Source organism: Ictalurus furcatus, chromosome 27 (genome assembly GCF_023375685.1).
Source record: "Ictalurus furcatus strain D&B chromosome 27, Billie_1.0, whole genome shotgun sequence".
NCBI lineage: Eukaryota > Metazoa > Chordata > Actinopteri > Siluriformes > Ictaluridae > Ictalurus > Ictalurus furcatus.
The window spans coordinates 1,213,175-1,232,874 of NC_071281.1; the positions used below are offsets into that span (position 1 = coordinate 1,213,175).

At 42.5% G+C, this 19,700-nt stretch overlaps 1 protein-coding gene across 1 annotated transcript in view; it reads left to right on the forward strand.

Moving 5' to 3' along the window:
* Positions 1-19,071, forward strand: part of cdkl5 (cyclin-dependent kinase-like 5) — a 46,111-nt gene extending 27,040 nt beyond the window's left edge. The window contains exons 9-19 of the mRNA XM_053617083.1: positions 501-690; positions 889-969; positions 1,431-1,597; positions 1,965-3,057; positions 8,529-8,630; positions 10,733-10,838; positions 11,000-11,123; positions 11,312-11,417; positions 13,348-13,464; positions 15,261-15,470; positions 16,651-19,071. Of these exons, the coding sequence (XP_053473058.1) occupies positions 501-690; positions 889-969; positions 1,431-1,597; positions 1,965-3,057; positions 8,529-8,630; positions 10,733-10,838; positions 11,000-11,123; positions 11,312-11,417; positions 13,348-13,464; positions 15,261-15,470; positions 16,651-17,037 (2,683 nt within the window). The 3' untranslated portion in view covers positions 17,038-19,071. The remainder of the gene's footprint in view (positions 1-500; positions 691-888; positions 970-1,430; positions 1,598-1,964; positions 3,058-8,528; positions 8,631-10,732; positions 10,839-10,999; positions 11,124-11,311; positions 11,418-13,347; positions 13,465-15,260; positions 15,471-16,650) is intronic.
* The last annotated feature ends 629 nt before the right edge of the window (positions 19,072-19,700 follow it).

Genomic DNA, 19,700 nt, shown 5'->3' on the forward strand with positions numbered 1-19,700 from the left:
AATGATTCATTATTTCAAGCGTTCATGTCTCTAGAATGAAGCGAAATGGTCCGCCGGTACGGTGAGATGCGTGAAGTCACGCCTATTAATAAGCTTACTGCTCTTATATTAGTTATATAATAATCTCGTAATGAGAAGGAATTTCTGTTCCGTTTAAGCTGCTGACACTGGAGACTCCTTCCATAGATAGTTAAACTTACGGAAAACGTCACGGTCACATCGTTTTCCTTTCCGTTAAATACCACGGCGTTTTTTCCCCCCGTCTATTTATTATTAAGCTTAGATTAGAGGTCGTGTCTACCGTACAAGTTTACTCAGTAAGGTGAGCGCATTAATATAATCCCGTGATTTGCCTTGTACCCGACACTGCTGCCGTTATAAAAACACCGGCGCCGCAGTGTAATAAACCATAATATAATATGCGAGAGTCTGTATTTGGATTTGTTTGCATGAACAGCCTGTATTGGTGTTTGTAAAGCGCGTTTTGCTGTGTCGCTCAGAGCTCCGTACGGAAAGGCCGTGGATATGTGGTCGGTGGGATGTATTCTGGGCGAGCTGAGCGATGGACAGCCTTTATTTCCGGGAGAGAGTGAGATCGATCAGCTCTTCACCATCCAGAAGGTGCTGGGGCCGCTGCCGCCTGAGCAGATGAAGCTGTTCTACAGCAACCCCCGCTTCGCTGGTCTCCGGGTGAGAACTAGGATTCTCTTGTCTTCGCGTCTCTTCTCGCCTTCCTGAAAAAGGGATCGCTTTAGGAACCGTCACCAGCTGTCTCCATCTTTTTGAATGAGGAAATTAATAATAAAAAAAAGGTTTAAATATAAAGCATTGTGCTTTTCCCTTTCTCTCTCTCAACGTTTTTTTTTTGTATTGTATGAAATGTTACAGTTCCCTACAGTCAGTCATCCTCAGACCCTGGAGAGGAGGTACTTAGGCATCATTAATGGACTCATGTTGGATCTTATGAAGGTAAGGCGTACACCATTTATTTACCGAATTGATTTCGGGAAGGTCTTTACCATGCAAACAACTATTTTCATGTGCATATATCACTGATGGACCACTAGGGGGCGGGCTACACATATTCAATGGGATACACCATTCTGTATTGTCTCGTTATGTTATATACCGTATAGGACCTTAAAAAAAAGGTGTGCATGACTTTTTAGGGTTAATCTATAAATTAACACCCCATCAGCCTTCTTTCTGTAGAAGGCCGTAGAAGAGGTTTGGAGGTTATGATAACACCTGTGCGCCAGTTACACAGCTTCCACCCACACTGTTATAAATAGGTTTTCATAATAACTTCGTAATGTGTATACAAATGTGTATTTTTTTTTTCTTTCAAAAGAACGCCAGCTCTTTTGTCGTGCTCTGTGGTTTTGCTTTGCCGTTCTAAATCCGGTTCTGCCTCTTCGCGTCCCGTTCAGAACCTGCTGCTGTTGAACCCGTCGGAGCGCTTTCTGACAGAGCAGTGTTTGAACCATCTCGTGTTCCAGGCACTGCGAGTGCTGGAGCGACCTGCGCCTCCGTCTCCCACCCCACCTCGCTCCTCCAAGAGAAAACCGTACCACGGGGACAACACCATCCCCAGCCGGTCAGCTAGCTCCACTCTGTGACACACATTACCATGTATTTCTTATGTACAAATCTACACTATCCAGGTGAGATTATCCACTAAAGGTAAGCCAGACACACAGTTTGTGCTTAAAAGGCTTAAAGACCATCACTTTTATGAACGGACGCAGTGGGAAATGCTATTAAAAAAGAAAACGGCGGTCAGAAATGTATCATTTGCCAGCTATCAATAGTTAACATGATTAGCTGACCTGATAGTTTCGTATAGTAAGCAAATTGGAACACAGTGATGATGGAGATGTGAATGTGTTTGAATGTGGACTGTCAGTTTGTTCCCCTCTATCTTGAGCTTTTGTAACACTCGTTCACCGTTTCTCTTTCTGCAGTAGTAAGAGTTCTAGTCATCGTCGGTCCAACAGCAAAGACTGCTCATCGCTGCCGCGCCATGAAGACTTGCGCCGGAGCACAGAAGGCTTCCTGAATGGTGGCGGAGGGCCCGTGGCAGCCAGCTTGAGCCCTACACTACATCCCAAGAGCTACCAGAGCCAGACGCTGAGCCGCTCAATCTCTTGCAGCAAAGAGCTGGCCAACAACAATCTGCCCCATCTCTTGAGCCCCAAGGATGCCAAAGGCAAAACCGAGTTCGACTTCACTCTGGGGCCCAAAACCACTGCCGGCGTGGACGTTTCCACTGGCAAGTACCTCAAATCATCCAAACAAAACCGCCAGCCGTCATCGTCTTTTCTGGAAGGCAAAACAAGCACTCTGCAGTCTGGAGACAAGCACGGGCGTCATGGCTACATGGAGAGCTCACATGGCTCTATGCCCTCGTCGTCATCGTCCAAGAGCAACTCATCTTTCCTCGGTCTGTCCAAAAGCCATGGCACACTGAGTGACGCCAAGTCTGTTGGAAACCTGACCGAGCCCCGCCTGCACCTAGAGGAGACCATGCCCAATTCTAGCTCTGGTTCCCGGTACTTCCCGACTAGCTGCTTGGACTTGAACGCCGCCCCAGCCAGCCCCCGAACAGAGCGGCACTCTGGTTCAGATCGCCAAGGCCACAGCCCAGCAGGGCGAAACAACCCTCGCATGGAAGGTGGCACCCTGGACTCGCACCACTCCTCCAGCCGCAAAAAAACGCCCGAGGAAGCCAAAGTGCCAGATGCCCTGGATCCAGCCATGGTGGCTGGAGCCGCAGGCGTGCACGGTCACACACTTTCTGCCCCCCATGAGGCCGTCCCCTACGGCCTGGGGTACACCAGCCCCTTCTCTTCTCAGCAGCGCCCCCACAGGCATTCTATGTATGTGCGACGTGAACGCCACAGGACCCACGGTCAGGAGGCCGGGCTGGCAGTGAGCCAAGGTGTGCCAACGCGTGCCAGCAGCCTACAGCTACTCTCCCCTCAGCTGCCTCACCGCACATTACCACGCCATCCAACCAGCTCCTCCAGAGAGGAGCTCAGCCAGGACCTCAGCAGGGTCAGACTCTATGTTTGTCTGTCCGTCTGTCTGTCTTCCTACACAGTATGGACCAAAAGTCTACTACCAGAAATTGTACAGATTTGATAATAGCTTGTACAGTTATCCAAAAATGATTTCTGCTAACTTGCCTGATAGCTCGATTTCACAAGAAAGATGGAGGACATCCCAATCTGGCAGTCTCTTTGATGTTGTCTGATGATAAATCTGGCAAAAGCCTGTGTATCTAGATGCATACAAGGAAATTTTAGAGTTAGCGTGTCAGTTAGTCACAGTCCTACTCATATCTCTGTTATAGATGACTAACCACAGAGTCATTTTCCTGTTCAAACTAGGATAACAAGCCAAGGGAATACTTTGCCCTCTAACAGAAAATTATGCACTGTTAACCCCGTAGATTTCTTACAAATACGTGTGTAATATTCTCCAAGTAGCATAGAGAACGTACAGCTGGGTTTACTAAACATGACCCCAATGACGATGTTCGACCATGGGTCCTTCAGGGAATACGGCCTTAAAGTCGTTAGTTTAACAAAAACGTGGCTTAAATCTAATTATTATACTGAGTGCATCCCATCGGGATATAGTTCTAGTACGTAAATGAGCAAACGAATTTATGATTTTCAAATTCCTTCAGAACTCAGCAAAAAAATGTACAAAAATATAGACTTCCAGAAAATCCTTACGCACCATCCCATCCTCAAATAGTCATAAAGGCCAATTCACATACTTTTCTGAAATGTTCTCTGAACTCATGTGCGAGGCGCATCACACAAAGCAATTACAGTAGCATTAGAGCCGTATGAAGCTCAAGGCAGTCCGTCATGCTGCGTTAATGGACCTTACCAGTTTGTTACCGTATATGGAGCGTGTAAGCAAGTAAACACCAAAAGCTACAGTTAAGAACCTGGTGTAACCCAAATGCTGGCTTTAATTCTAGTAAGAAATTTCTAAAGCTGTTTATTCTCATCCGAGGAACATAAATAACAAACCATAACCTTACGTGATGCTGAGAAACTACTGCATGCTTTCATAACCACTAGATTGTAAAATGTTGCCGGCGGTCCTGCTGTGTCCTTAATGAAGCTTCGGCTTGTTCAGGATGCAGCAGCATGCGCTCTTCCAGACAAAGAAACCAATGTCAGAGCACATTACACCAAGATATACAGTGCTGTGAAAAAGTATTTGCCCCCGTCCTGACTTCTTCTGTTTTTGGCGTGTATCTCATACTAAATTGTTTCAGGAATGAAAAGAAAAGGCAACCTCAGTAAACACCGAATACAGATTTTAAATGATCAAGTTATCTAATACCAACTAGGTCTGTGTGAAAATGTATTACTAGTGACATAGTTACTAATTCCCCATATCTATGAAAGTGCATTGATAACGGGGTTCAGCTGGACGAGACACAACCAGACCTGATTACCGCAAACCCCGTTCAATCACATCAACACTTAAAAATGATTTTTTTCGGAAGCGTTTGGTTGCAGTTATTGCTTCTAAAGGTGGCACAGCCAGATTTGAAGTTTAATGTGGGAATCAGTTTTTTACATGGGTGATAGGTGTTCGATGGCGTTTTTTTGCTTCATTAAAAAAAAAAGATCAAACCCGTTTTGTGTGTTTACTCGGGTCGCCTTTGTTTTAGGTCGTATTTCGTTTGAAGATCTACAACTATTAATATGAGATATACACGAAAACAGAAAAAATCCTTTCTCACAGCACTGTAGTGGCAAGCTCTTAAGTTTGCATTGACCCCAGGCCTGCTGTTAATCCCAGTTGCAGCTCAGCCAGTGGAAGATGAATTCATTACATGGCCATTAAAGTGTGGAATAGTGCTACAGAGAACATTAGAAACACCAGCTCACTAACTGTTTTTAAGTCCAGATTAAAAACTTGATGGTTTAACTCGGCCTGTCCGTAGTCTTGGGAATTTTGGAAATATATGTTTCATGATTCAAAGTAATTGTCTAAATTTATTACATATTAGTCATTTAACGTGCTTTATTACACCTTGCCGTATAATTAACGGCCTAAAATGAATTAAAAAGTTAACACCTGGATGCGCATGATACCCTGCTAATAGTTGTCTATTCGTGACTCCATTATTAATGTCTTTATTCATTAATAAGAACTTTTTATGATAATATTTCTTAATCATACTGTATAATCTGGCAATATAGTTCTAGTTTTCTAGTGACAGTTTTTGGTAGTGGAATTTTGGTGCCTGCTATATATTTCTCTTTCTCACTTCTTTTTCTCTTACCCAAACAAAAATCTATAAATGTATGTAAAGCATTTTACATAGCTAACATTACACAAATACAGTGAGGGGAAATGAGTATCTTGACACGTTTTTTGTTCTTGTTATTGAATACACCTTCACATTTACACAGGTTTTTTTTTTTTTGGCCCATTGATCTTGGGAAATCACCTTCAATTCTCCATAGACTCCAAAGTCTGGAGATCGGCTAGACCATGAATGGAATTCTTGAGTTATTTTGGCGATAAGTTTGAGGTCAATGTCTTGTTGAAACATCTATCTTCTCGCCAGATTGAGTTTCTTGACCAATGAGATTTATTTCGCTTCTGGTATGTCCTCATACATTCCAGTTTCCTTTGATAATGTACCATTTGCAGAGAAGCAGCCTCATATCATGATGCTCCTATCTCCATACCTCACTGGGTGTACGGTGTTCTCGGGATCATACTCACAGCCCTTCTTTCTCCAAACATGACAGGCTGAATTACTGCCAAAGAACTGAGAAGTATTGCGTAGGGGGTAGGAACGGAGATGATGACGATTGATGAATGCAGTTCGTTGCCTAATGTTCTCTGTGTACCTGGTGTTCCTGCTGCTTTCAAGCCGTCCTGCAACTCTCTTTTACTATCTTTATCGTTAGTCTGAACGGATGTCGTGAAATCTAGTATGGCACACCTGCCTGGGCACGATTAGTTGTGGTTCCATGAATGAAGTTTCCACCTGCATATTATCAAACCAGTTCTATTAACAGGGATGTTTACGGTCTTTGCTGTGTAGCGATTTCCGTTCGAGTTTTGTTTAATTAATAATGTTGTCCCTGAGAACTTTAGGAAGCTCTGTCAGCTACTTGTTGCGTCAAATCTTCCCAACCAACCGCGGCATTTTTTTTCTAATCACACCAGGTGCTTTTGCAGCATTTATACCTAGAACTAGAACTTTTTCTAGAAATACTCCCTTAAATTCAACAAATTTATGTGGCAGTTTCTTGGCTAAAAGGAACAATTCACACTGACCATCTGATCATCGGCTAGTTAGCCTGTCTCTAGCTCAAAGAACTACACCAGACCAGAAGGGTATGGCTAAACAAATTTAAGTGTTTCAGAGTTCAATTTCTACTTTATTTTACTCCTGTATTGTTTTTTTCTTCACTGTTGAAGTGAGCCAGAAAGGTTAGACATGAAAAAACCAGTGAAGACCCTATAAAACTACTGATATCTGATCAGTGACAAAATGTTCATATTGGTTGAACATTGGTTGTCTATATATTGTCTTTCTTTCCAATGCTGTGTGTGTTTTATCTACACCCTACAGTCTCCACTCTCTCATGCTGTACTGGGCTTTAGCTTTTTGATAAGCATGTCTGCTATCTGTCAGAGTGTGATTAATCATCAGCTAGCTCCTAGCTGGGATGAGTAATGTAAAAACTCTTACCTCGGCCGGGTTCTTATAGACAAATATGTCCTGACATGCTGGAGTGTTATCCATCCATCCATCCATCCATCCATCCATTTCTGTATCACTTCTCCTACATGGCTCACGGGGGACCTGGAGATCTGGAGGCTGGGGATATCCTGGACAGGGGGCCAGCCCATTGCAGGGCAATGCTGGAGTGTTATGTTCTAGTAAAAGGACGACCTTGTGTGTGTGTGTGTGTGTGTGTGTGTGTGTGTGATTGTGTGTAACTGGACAATATGATACATTTAATTGAAAATCAAACAACGACTATGAGGGTGATGAGCAGGACGTCCGATTTAAATCAAGTATAAATATTACAATTTGTATAAACAATCACAAATTATATACCCCGCATTTCAGGGGATCAAAAGTAATTGTACCACTTTTAATCAATTAAATCTTGTTTCATTCATTTATTCGTTTCCAAGGCTGTTCAAGCTTGCAAGTCAGTAATACACTCTGTTTATCACCGGTCATTATACAAATGCATATTCATTCATACCTAGGACCAATTTGGTGTGGCCAGTCCACCTACAAGCATGTTTTTAGGCGGTGGATGAAAACTGGTGTATGTGAAGGAAACCCACACAAACACAGGGATATGATGCAACACTACACGCAATCATTGGAGCTCATGATTAAAACCCCAGACCCTGAAGCTGTAAGGCAGCAACACTACTGTCTGCTCCACCATGCTGCTACCAAATAAAATTAAGTTTTGATTAGTACTTGATACAGGGTTTGCAGTTCCCAAGCTTGTTTTAGGGACATTTCCGTTCTGAAAACATTTATAGTCACTTTAATAGTGTTGTTCTGGTTATTTTGGTACTGCAAGGTAAAGTACAAGTTAATCGTTTTGTGAAATTGGATCTGAGGAGTTAAGATCTGCATTTCAGAATTCTTCCAGCTGCTGCTTTCGGCTGATCCGGGGCCAGTGTTGGCCAAACATACCCAAGCCATGAAACTCAATGGCAGTAAAACCAAGGGGCATTACCTGGAGATCAATGAAACAAATTAAAGTCCACTACTGCCCTTTAATTGACCCATCCCAAGTGCTGGCATGGTTTGATTGGTGGTACCATATTGGCGTCAAAGCTTTCAGGCTTTCATAGGAGATTGAGGTGAGCCCAAGATGCGAGTACGTCAGAGAGCCCTTCATGGTGGACACATAAAAGACATTACTATATTGTAAATTTGTACAGATTGTGCCATGCAGACGTTACCCTCCCTCTAGCTGGACACGTTCACTCATTACCAATTCCCCTCGACTGTGGTCTCACATTTTTGGACCTATTGGCTAAAGTGCCTACGTTGTAAGGTGCCGGTGTATTGCTTTTCCCATTTGATGCTGTTGCGTTTGGTTTTGTTGCTTTACTGGTATTGAGACTTACTTAGTTGTCGTGGTGAAACTCAAGTAGTAGCATACTCTGGAAGCCACGTCATCTCTGATCCTCTTCTTAGTTCTCTTAGTCATGAATTGATGATGCAGCCAACCAAGAAAAACCCGAGTGGCTAATTGTACTACAACCTCTGGTCCTATGAAATGGGTGACTATGATGGCTTTGTTTGCGTTTGGCTTTACTTCCTACATGATTGTAGGTGTAAGTACCCTTAAGGCAGACAATAAACATTTTGACCTTATAGTCATTGTTTCTAGTGTATAGAGGCAAAAAAAAGCAAAGACTGCCACTGCCTAGTTAACTACACACTGTGCAGAATGAATACATTCCTGATTCTTGTGTGTTTGTGTTAACAGAATGAACAGTCTCCAAAAGAGAAGCCTCACTCTCATGGCCCAATTAAGGACTCAACAAGGGACAACACTTCTTCCTTCCACTCACAGCGTGCCAAAAATGAGGTCTGAGTCTAAGATGATTAAGCTGCATTCCCCCAAACCCACCTTGTACATAGTAAACAGACCAGATCTAGACTAGATTGTTATTTATGCATTTAAAGCATTTACCAGATGCCCTTACCTAGAGGTGACTTACAGAAGTGCTTTGTAGCCTCATGCTAGTTCACTTCACCAGGGACGAAGAGTACCATCAGTCTAAAAACCCTGTTCGGGTGTAGAGTATGAAAGGAAAACAACACAAGTATTTTTATTTATTTATTTATTTATTTATTTACTTGGGCTTGGTGAAGAAGTAGAGGTCTTTAGTGATTTGGCTGTTTGTACAGCCAGTGGAGTTCATACCACCACCTGGGTGCCAGGACAGGGAAAAGTCTTGATGCATATACTTTGAGAGATGGTGGGTCCAGTTGAGCCATGCTAGAAGCTCAGATGCAGCATGGTGCAAGCCGGGTGTGATAAGTGAATTAAGGTAAGTGGACGCAGGTCCATTTGTGGCTTTGTAGGCAAGCATCTGATCCAGGAAACTACCAGGAGCATAGCAGTAGGGTGGTGGGGAGTACTTGGAAGAACCTGCATGACCAAGCCTGTTTAGTGATGTGAGGCAAGACGGACAGTTGGTTGCCCAGGACTATCCCTTGTCCAGAGAGATCACAAGATCTTGACATGGGAATGCATCTCCAGGGGTGTACATCAGCTCAGTCTTGTCGGGATTTAGTTTCAGCTGATGAACTGCCATCCATGATGAGGTGTCTGCCAGACATGCTGAGATCCACCAGAAAAATCAGTGTGTGGTGGAAGAAAGGAGAGGATGAGTTGAGTGTCCTCAGCATAGCAGTGGAATGAAAACCCACGTGAGGACATAACCTCACTGAGAGAGTGAGCATAGACGGAGACTAGACGAGGACCCAGCACCCAGTCTTGTGGGACACCAGTGGAGAGTTTGCATGGAGAAGAATGATCCCCTTTATGTCACCTGGTATATGACTGTCCCTCCAAGTTTGTCTATGCTGCACGTTTTCCTCGGCTGATTTTGCTTTGACCACCACAGAATCAAATGATTTCCTTTCAGTCTTGAATGTCTATGCCTTTTGACTGTCCTCTCCTCAAGTAAATATTACAAAGTCTGGTGGTATGTTTAAACCGACACCATACTTGGTGTTCCACTAGCAGCACTATAGCATATTTAAAATGGACACCTATATGTAATTTATGCTGTTGAATTGTACAGTGCAGAATTTGCGGATTAGTCTGTGGCTGTAGTGCCATTCTGTTGATGCTAAGCATGTTACCATCAGTCCACTGCCATAGGTACAAAACCATACTCAACACACTCAGTTGATTGCCTAGACTATGCAGCATCTTCAAATGGATTATGTACCCCAGCACATTCAGCATGTGTTAGGGTACTTAGTTTGGACATGGTCTAATGTAGTGCAATGCAGGATTTTGCAAACGTATTCCCAGGTAACAAATAGATGAGGTCCCAGTTCCGACTCACATGCGACGGTTGAAATCATCCAGATCTGGCAGACTGACCACAACCATAACTCAACGTCAAAACCTGCCTTGTGTAGTGCAGATCAATCTGACATTTTCTTTTGTTTTGACAGACGTGAACACCCGTAATCGGGTGAGCATCAAACAACTTGTGGTCCACCAGAAACTGGTGGGTTTCGGTCCTTGTCCAAGTGGTGAACAATCAGTTGCTGGTGGAAACGCAGTTTTACCAAAATGCACCAAAATGACATAAAAGGGACTGCTATAGACTAGCCTTATAAATGATTGGTTACATTTTTTGTGCCCAGATTCCAAATGCTGTGAAATCCTTTTGGCTGCTTACGGTTGAGCCACTTGCCTTTGCCATAACTAACCTTCAACCAAAAGCTAACCATATCTAGCCTGGAATCATCTTCTCTCTGGGCTGGATGTTTTCTATAGTGCTTTCAGATACGATTTCAAATGATTCCAGAGCAGTGCACTACATAGGGAATAAGACCTATTATTGACGTTGCCCCAGCATGGCTAGGTGTGTGTAGGAAGCATGCGAAAGGGTAGTGTGGAGCAGAACGTTATGTACGCTGCATTCTGTACTTCCTGTGCTGCAGGTCGGGATGTACCACGATCCACATATGGAAGATGGAACCTCATCCAAGGAGAACCGGATCATCTATAGTGACTCTATGCCTCGCAGAGTGGGCAGCTTTTACAGAGGTATTAACAAACCTGGACTGAGAATAAAAGTCTAAAAGTCAATATGCTAATCATGTGACAGCAAAAAATCAGAGAAATATAGATTTACTTTTTATATCTTACTAGTGCCCAGTTGAGCCTAACACCTACCGTGTATTGTGTACCCTATATGTATACCCTAGTCCCTTCTCCACGACCAGACAATTCCTTCCATGACAGTGCGGCTCAGAGCAGAGTTCCACCCGTATCAGCGGACAGCGCTGCCATGGCCAACCACTCCAAACGCCAGACGAACTTTGACCCCTGGTGAGTCCTCACTGTTAGCATGACTATATATATATTTCACACTTGACTATATATATATTTACACAATTTCAGATGGATGGCACATCATAATATTATGAGTATTTTGCGAAATAGTCAGTAATACTTAAAATCTGGCCTTAAAACTCTGGAGGCATCTCACAATATATTTGTTTTGATTCTGATTTTAGGAATAACTCGGAGGCCATGGTTATGAACCCACCGGAGATTCCGAAACAGAAGGAAAAACAGGGTTTCTTTAGAGCAATAAAGAAGAAAAAGAAGAAGTCACAACCAGTGAGCCTTACACTTTTCCTTTAACACTCGACTGGATTCTGCCTGAGCCGATAAAACCATTTAAATTATGTGTTTGGGGTTTTTTTTTTGTTGCATAATTTAAATGGTAATCGTAGCAAAAAAATAATACGTGTATCACTGAAAGAATATGTTATCACAGGTGGACAAATGATAAATCAGTAGCTAGCCCTAGTCTAAAAGCTGTTGAGTGTAATACAGCAGGTGGTGGGATTTGGAAGCTCCCTCTGTAGTTACACCATCAAGGTGTGTCACAACACCACGAAGCACATTTTAGTTTAGGTTACATACCAAATGAAAGCTGTTCGTTTGTCATAGGAAGCAGGGTTTATTTTCTTTCCTCTAGTTGAAAGCTAATAGCTCAGACACAAGATCTGCTTGTCCAGTGCATCCGGCTACTGATTTGTCCACCCCTGTGTTATCCATGAAAAATCATGATGCCAATAATAAGTGTAAAAAATGAGTTGGAACATATTAGCTTATCGCCTAACGCTGATTTTCCCCTACTTTCAGTATTATTACAGAAATTTGGAAAACTTCCGATAATAACTGCAAGGAGGATTGCTTTATGTGTTTTTATGTGTGCTGTCTTTCTGGGTTGCGTGGTATGTGTTTGTCTCTTAGCTATTTTACATAGTTACAGCAGTGTGTGTGTGTGTGTGTGTGTGTGTGTGTGTGTGTGTGTGTGTGCAAAAAATATATGCTAAATGTCCTAACTTGCTAAACTGTTCATCTCTTCTTAACTCATATGCTGTTTTTCTATTCCAATTTATATCAAATGAAGTAAATCAGTGGTATATGACTTGATGGTGCATATGCACATGCAACAAAATGGAGTCCTGCTAGTTAGCTAGCCTGACTGAGGTTCTACATCATTTATAGGATGTAAGCTAATACTAGCCTTATTAGAACGATAAAGCTGGTCTGTGATATTTTACTGACCTTAATAGAAACATTATATAAAACTAATGCTAGCCTGCATTATTCTATTCACCTTGATAGAAATCTACATTATCTAAAGCTAATGCTAGCCTGCGTTATTCTATTCACCTTGATAGAAATCTACATTATCTAAAGCTAATGCTAGCCTGCGTTATTCTATTCACCTTAATAGAAAGCTACATTATCTAAAGCTAATGCTAGCCTGCGTTATTCTATTCACCTTAATAGAAAGCTACATTATCTAAAGCTAATGCTAGCCTGCGTTATTCTATTCACCTTAATAGAAAGCTACATTATCTAAAGCTAATGCTAGCCTGCGTTATTCTGTTCACCTTGATAGAAATCTACATTATCTATAGCTAATGCTAGCCTGTGATATTTAATTAGCCTTATTTGAAAGCTACATTATGTAATGCTAATACTAATCTGTGATATACTATTAGCCTTAAGAGAAAGCTATATATAAAGCTAATGCTAGCCTATGATATTCTGTGTCTTGTTAGCCTGGAGTTGTTTTGTGTTTATACCAGCTTAATTTTAATTTATTTTATGGGGGAAGCGGGGGTGGGGGGCTGCGGGGTCTATTAAAATATAAACAGAAATCAGGACCAAATAGACTAGCCTAATAAGCTTCATATTATGATGTGCTAATCAGTTAATCCTCCCCAGGTAAAGCTAATTCAGCTCAAACAGGGCTGTAGTCGTATCATTGGTAAAATCCCTCAAGCTCAAATCCAGATAAGGACATAATGGGAATTATGCTCATGGCATCCCCACTGGGTCGTAAGCAGACCCTAGCAGTGCGTCTGTGACGGAAATCTGCCACTCATCCAAAAAATGTGCTCTGTGTGTAAACTCTAAGCCATGGGTCTGTATGTTCATCTCATCTGCTGCTTTCAACAACAACAAAAAACATGTCTGTCTCTTCCTGCATTGAGCCACTGGCCTTTTTGTGCGTCTTATATTCCAGACGGAGGGCTGCGAGGGAAGGAACCCGAGCATCAAGAAAAGCCTTTTCCCCCTCTTTAACTCAAAGAATAGCTTAAAGCATAACTCCTCTGTGCTTCCTGTCCTTGCTCAGCCCATGGTACAGCATTCATGGAACCGTCCCACTCCACATTGTGCTTTGTTGACATCACACCAGAGTCTCCACTGCATGTGTCTATAAATGTAGCCATCACTTCTTTTTGTTTTTAGCTACTCAGTAGTATTTGTTCAACGTGACGCCATGAGCATTGGGCCCAGATTCATGTGAACGTTAAACAAGCAGGTCTCGGAGCACCTGCTAAGATATTTAGACATGCTTCTGAATCCTTAGAGTTCAGAAAGCGCATGGTTCTGAATACACCGAGTTCTGAATGTCAGTGGTTGAAGTTCTTGAACTGAAGTTCTGTTAAAGCCCTTACTAAGCATGCATTCTGATTTTATGGATCTGGTCCCGACTGTTTCAATACGTGAAACATCATTAACATTCCTGCTAGCGTAGCAGCACAAGCATGTCATCAGATGCATGGGACTTCAGCAGTGCCTGCTTACAGTGGATGTACAGCTACACTTAATGATTCTCCAGAAGTAGGAGAGTGCAGGAGAACGGAGCATAATGTTTCTTTTCCCACTAACTAACACAAACATATTTACACTAGTTAGTAGAGACAGGGGCTGGGTGTGTCCTAATAGCCCAGCTAATTAAACACTGCATATTAATATACACTCACCATCCACTTTATTAGGAACACCTATACAAGTGCACATCCATGCAGTTAACCAATCAGCCAATCTAGTGGCAGCAGTGCAATTCCTAAAATCTTACAGACACAGATCAGAATCAGGGGGAGGGGACGGGGGCTGGGGGAGTGTGATCTCAGTGAGTGACTTTAACCGTGGCATGGTTATTGGTACCAGATGAGCTGGTTTGAGTACCTCACAAACTACTGTTCACGCTGGAATTTCACACACAACAGCCTCTAGAATTGACACAGAAAACAATAAAAGCATCCTGTGTACAGAGGGTCTGCAGGCTGAAATGCCTTGTCGATGATATCAGAGGAGATTGAGCAGACTGGTCCAAGCTGGCAGGAAGTCTATAGTTACTCAAATAAGCACTCTTTACAACCATGGTGAGAAGAAAAGCATTTCAGAACGCACCTTACATGTCCACTTTGGGATGAGTCTGTGCCCATGATAGCCTCAGATTCTTTTTCTTGTCTGACAGGAGTGGAACCCGATGTGTTCTTCTCTTGTCGTAGCCCATCCACCTCAAGGATCAATGTTTTGTGCATGCTGAGATGCTTTTCTGCTCACCACGGATGTACAGAGTGATTATATGAGTTACTACATCCTTCCTGGCAGTTCGAACCGATATGGCCACTTTCCTCGGACCTCTGTCATCAACAAGATATTTCCACCCACAGAGCTGTCTCTCACGCAATGTTTTTTATGTTTCCTGTGTAAACTCTACAGACTGTTGTGTGTGAAAATCCCAGGAGATCAGCAGGTTATGAAATATTCAAACCAGCCCATCTGGTACTAACAGCCACGCCACGGTTAAAGTCACAGAGTTCACATTTTTTCCCCCCATTCTGATGTGTGATGTGAACATTAACTGAAGCTCTTGTATCTGTGTCTGCATGATTTTTGCATTGAGCTGCTGCCACATGATTGGCTGATTATACAGGTGTTCCTAATAAACTGGACAGTGAGAGTATGTGTACTATAATTTCATATATAGGCAGATTGCAACGGGAATTGATGTACACTCCCAGCCTGCTGGCCTCATGCACGTTTTTTTTTTTTTTCCTTCTTTTCTTTTGGTTTCTTTGTCCTCGATTGCGCTGTGTTTTTTGGTGCTTTTTGCACACTGTTTTTTCTCTACATGGTTGCCAGGTTGCAGCTGAAGGACAGCAGGACCAGCTGGTGCTCCAGAGACCAGTGAAATCCTCGTCCCACCACAGCAGCCGTCACCGGAACCGGGACAGAGACAGAGACAGAGACAGGGACCGGGACAGGGATAGGAACCGAGAGCGAGGACGTGATCGAGAACGAGAGAGAGACAACACCTGGCCTATAGAGAAACATACAAATGTGCAACCTCAGGCAAGAAACTGTTTGTTTATGTATATAGCTATACAGTAAATCCATGTGAAAGCCTATAGAATCCTTATAGTTCTGGATCATTATCAGAACCCTTACAGTTCTGAAATCTTATATTCCTGAATCCTTATAGTTCTGGATCATTATAGTACTGAACGCATATAGTTCTGGATCATCATAGTTCTAAACTGCTATATTCTTATATGAGAATAAGAATATTCTAATAGTTCTGACTCTTTATACTTCTGAATTCCTGTAGCTGTGAGTCCTTATAATTCTGGATCATTATAGTTCTGAACCCTTATAGTTCTGAATTCATATAGGTCTGACTCTTTATACTTCTGAATTCTTGTAGTTCTGAATGTTTATATTTCTTAACTTATAGTTCTAAATTCTTATACTTCTGAATTCTTATAGTTTTTTAAATCATGGTTATGAGATCATGGATTTCTAAATTTCTAAGTTTCCAATTCTTCATAACTGTAAATGTTTGTGCTTCTGAATCTGAATATTTCTGCCTTCGAAATACTTCGTTTTTTTGTTTTTTTTTTCTGAATCCATTCTGAATGTTATTGTTCGGAGGCATTTGTAATTGTCATGACTCTGAGTCATGGTATTTCTTTCTTACACATTTAAGTGAATTCTTATGTTTTTCTGATTCATCATTTCGCTTTGTTCATTTAACCTGAACTATTATTGGCACCCCGCAAGAGAATAAGCAAAATGATTGCAAGAGGAAGAAAAAAGTCCGCAGTTGGAGAAAACTACTTCTCTTTTCCGTAACTGAAATCTTTCGGATGAGAGCTACTTCTTTTAGGTAAAAACAGGAATAAATGTTCATTTGTCTTGGAAACAAAATTCAACCATACACGTAAGCCTTTATTTAAATGTCTTTAAAACCATGGAAATCGGGAAGGATGTTAAAGATAGGGCCGCCCACTACCGATGAGCATAGAACAGTGTGACAGACGCGAATCGCTGCTCGTGTGAACGCAAGGTTATAGTTTGAAATCTGAGGATTCTCAGTGATGTTTTAGAATTCTTAAAGTTCAGATTTTTTTATGGTTGTGAATTCCCATAGTTTTGAGCAGCCATATTGTTCTGAACTCTTATAATGCTATGTTCGTATGTTTCCGCTGGGTGAGTCATCATCACAGCTCTTCTGTTTTTATTTTACTTTCAGAACCAACCTCTAAGGTCTCTGCGTAAGTTTCTGCACCTCTCATCTCCCCCCTCATCCTCTGCAGCTCCTAGCCAGCCTCCTCCTCCACCTCCTCCAGATCGCTCCTCTGAACTGCGATTCCAGCCACTTGCCAACCCGCCACCCAAAGCAGCACCCCCGAACATGCCTGAAGCACGGGCCATTCCAGTAGGCAGCATCACTCCTAACACCAAGAGCCGTAAGCCCCACAGCTACCCTCTGCCGGGGCAGATAGAGTCCGCCTGGCATGCCTCAGCTCCCTACCCCGACCAACTGGCCAGTAAAGGTGGGCAGAATGGCATCGGGTTCGCCCGGGCTGCCCGTCCTCGGATGCCAAACCTCAATGACCTGAAAGAAACCGCTTTGTAGGGGGCAGACGTGTCTTCTTTCTCTCCTTTGACTCTTTGGGGGTAACTGCAAAACCAATATCACTTCCGCACTTAACGACACCTCTGGCCAGAAGGTGGCGCTAATCATGTCTTGAGTTTGTTTTTTAAAAATCATCCACATCCTTTGATAGAATTTGTATTATTGTTAATGGGTTCAGTTTTCAGTTATTGACCTTGATGAAGTATCTAAGTATTTGTATAAGGAAATTTATCAGATGGGGGTAAATTAACCGTGGAATAGTAAGAGCTTTAGTTTATACACCAGAGAATGTATAAATATTTATTGTGTAATAATTCTATATTTCATGGAGATTATTTAATTAATTATGAGTGTCTTAATATTTAATATTTACATTGTACAGAGTGCATTTTATTGTTGTAACAAATGGTACATATTATTATTATTATTATTATTATTATTATTATTAACAGTTTGTTCTGTTATGAATCCTCCACTGCCTAGGCATCTCAGCTTTTAAACATTTTGTGAGATCTATGAGATCTAACGTCCCATTAACACAGAAGCTACACTGTCAGAGGCTAATTCTCATCCCATGAGCTCTAGCTAACAAATGGCAGGGTTTTTTTTTGTTGTTGTTGTTTTGTTTTTTCTTTTGCTTGTTTTCCTTTTTTTTTTTTACCTCTCTCTTTTTGAAAGCATTTCTAAACTAAAATCTGAACTGTAAGCCAAACCCAGTCTGAATGGCTGAAAAAGATGGACGGCATGCCACGGTAGACGCAGTCAGGGATTAGTTCAGCAGGGTTCGTGTCAGTACTGACTGTCTGACGCTCACCTCTGCACCAGGTTTGTGTTCCAAAACTGTTTTTAATGTTCCCTCATTGACTTGCCTTTGTCATTTCCCCTTTGGGAGAATCAGTTCTTGTTCAAGAGAGTGTAAGTTGTTTATGAGTGTACGTATGAGCAATAACTTATATATGAAGTAGTCTCGCAAGCAAGACGAGGGAGTCTGATACATTTCGCCAATAAACTTGGCCAAAATATGCCAGCTTTCCCAGAAAGAAGCTATTTTCTTGATATCAACAAATAGCAGACCTTTTTTCTGTAGCCTTGCTAGACTCTTATTTACTCACTACTCTCTGCATCAGACGGATCTGTCTTTTAGACAGTTTTTAAATCCAAGAGTCGGTAAATGCTTTTCAATCTGGTGACCACATTTTGCTCTGAAAAGCTAATTTGTTAGTATTGAGAAGTACACCGCTCGCCTAATATTGTGTAAGTCCCCCTTGTGCCGTCAAAACAGCTCTGACCCGGTGAAACATGGACTCCACGAGACCTCTGAAGGTGTGCTGTGGTATCTGGCGGCAAGACGTTAGCAGCAGATCCTTTAAGTCCTGTAAGTTACGAGGTGGGGCCTCCATGGATCAGACTTGTTTGTCCAGAACATCCCACACATGCTCGATCGGATTGAGATCTGAGGAATTTGGAGGCCGAGTCTACACCTTGAACTGTTTGTCATGTTCCTCAAACCGTTCCTGAAGAGTTTTTGCAGTGTGGCAGGATGCATTATCCTGCTGAAAGAGGCCACTGCCATTAGGGAATACCGTTGAAGAGGTGTACTTGGTCTGCAGTAATGTTTAGGTAGGTGGTACGTGTCAAAGTAACATCTATACGGTTTCCCATAAGGTTTCCCAGTAGAACATTGCTCAGACCATCACACCTCCTCCGCCAGCTTGTCTTTTTCCCATAGTGCATCTTGGTGTCATCTCTTCCCCAGGTAAGTGACGCTCACGCATCCGGCCTCCACATGATGTAAAAGAAAACATGATTCATCAGACCAAGCCACCTTGTTCCATTGCTTCATGGTCCAGTTCTGATGCTCATGCTCCCATTATAGGCTCTTTTGATGGTGGACAGGGATCAGCATGGGCACTCTGACTGGTCTGCGGATACGCAGCCCCATACCCAGCAAGCTGTGATGCATTGTGTGTTCTGACACGTTTCTATCATAGTGCTACAGTAGCTCTTCTGTGGGATCAGACCAGACGGGCTAGCCTTCGCTCCCCACATGCATCAATGAGTCTTGGGCGCCCATGACCCTGTCGCCGGTTCCTTGGACCACTTTTAGTAGGTACTAACCACTGAATACCAGGAACACCCCACAAGACCCGACATTTTGAAGATGCTCTGGCCCAGTCGTAAAGTCGCTCAGATCCTCACACTTGCCCATTTTTCCCGCTTCCAACACATCAACTTCAAGAACTGACTGTTCACTTGCTGCCTAATAAATACATCCCCCCCCCCTTGACAGGTGCCTTTGTAACAAGATAATAAATATTATTCACTTCACCTGTCAGTGGCTTGAATGTTATGGATACGTATACACAAAAGTGCAGCGAACCAATCGGCTTTCAGCCTTCAAGATTCTGGAGCTCGTGGCCTGAAAAGTATACAAAAGATATCAGACCATCGGCAGTAGGTGACTCGTTAGAGGATGAGATTCTGAGTTTCGCTGCAACATAAATGGATTTAAAAAAGTGTGTGTTTGTGGCTAGAAAGTAAGTGACGTGCTGTTATAGGATATAATCAGCTTTCCATCAGGCCGCGTCATGCCACCCTGTCGCTGATTATTCCTCGCGTAATATTCGGTTTGCCGTGTGTACCTTGTCCACTGTACACATGAG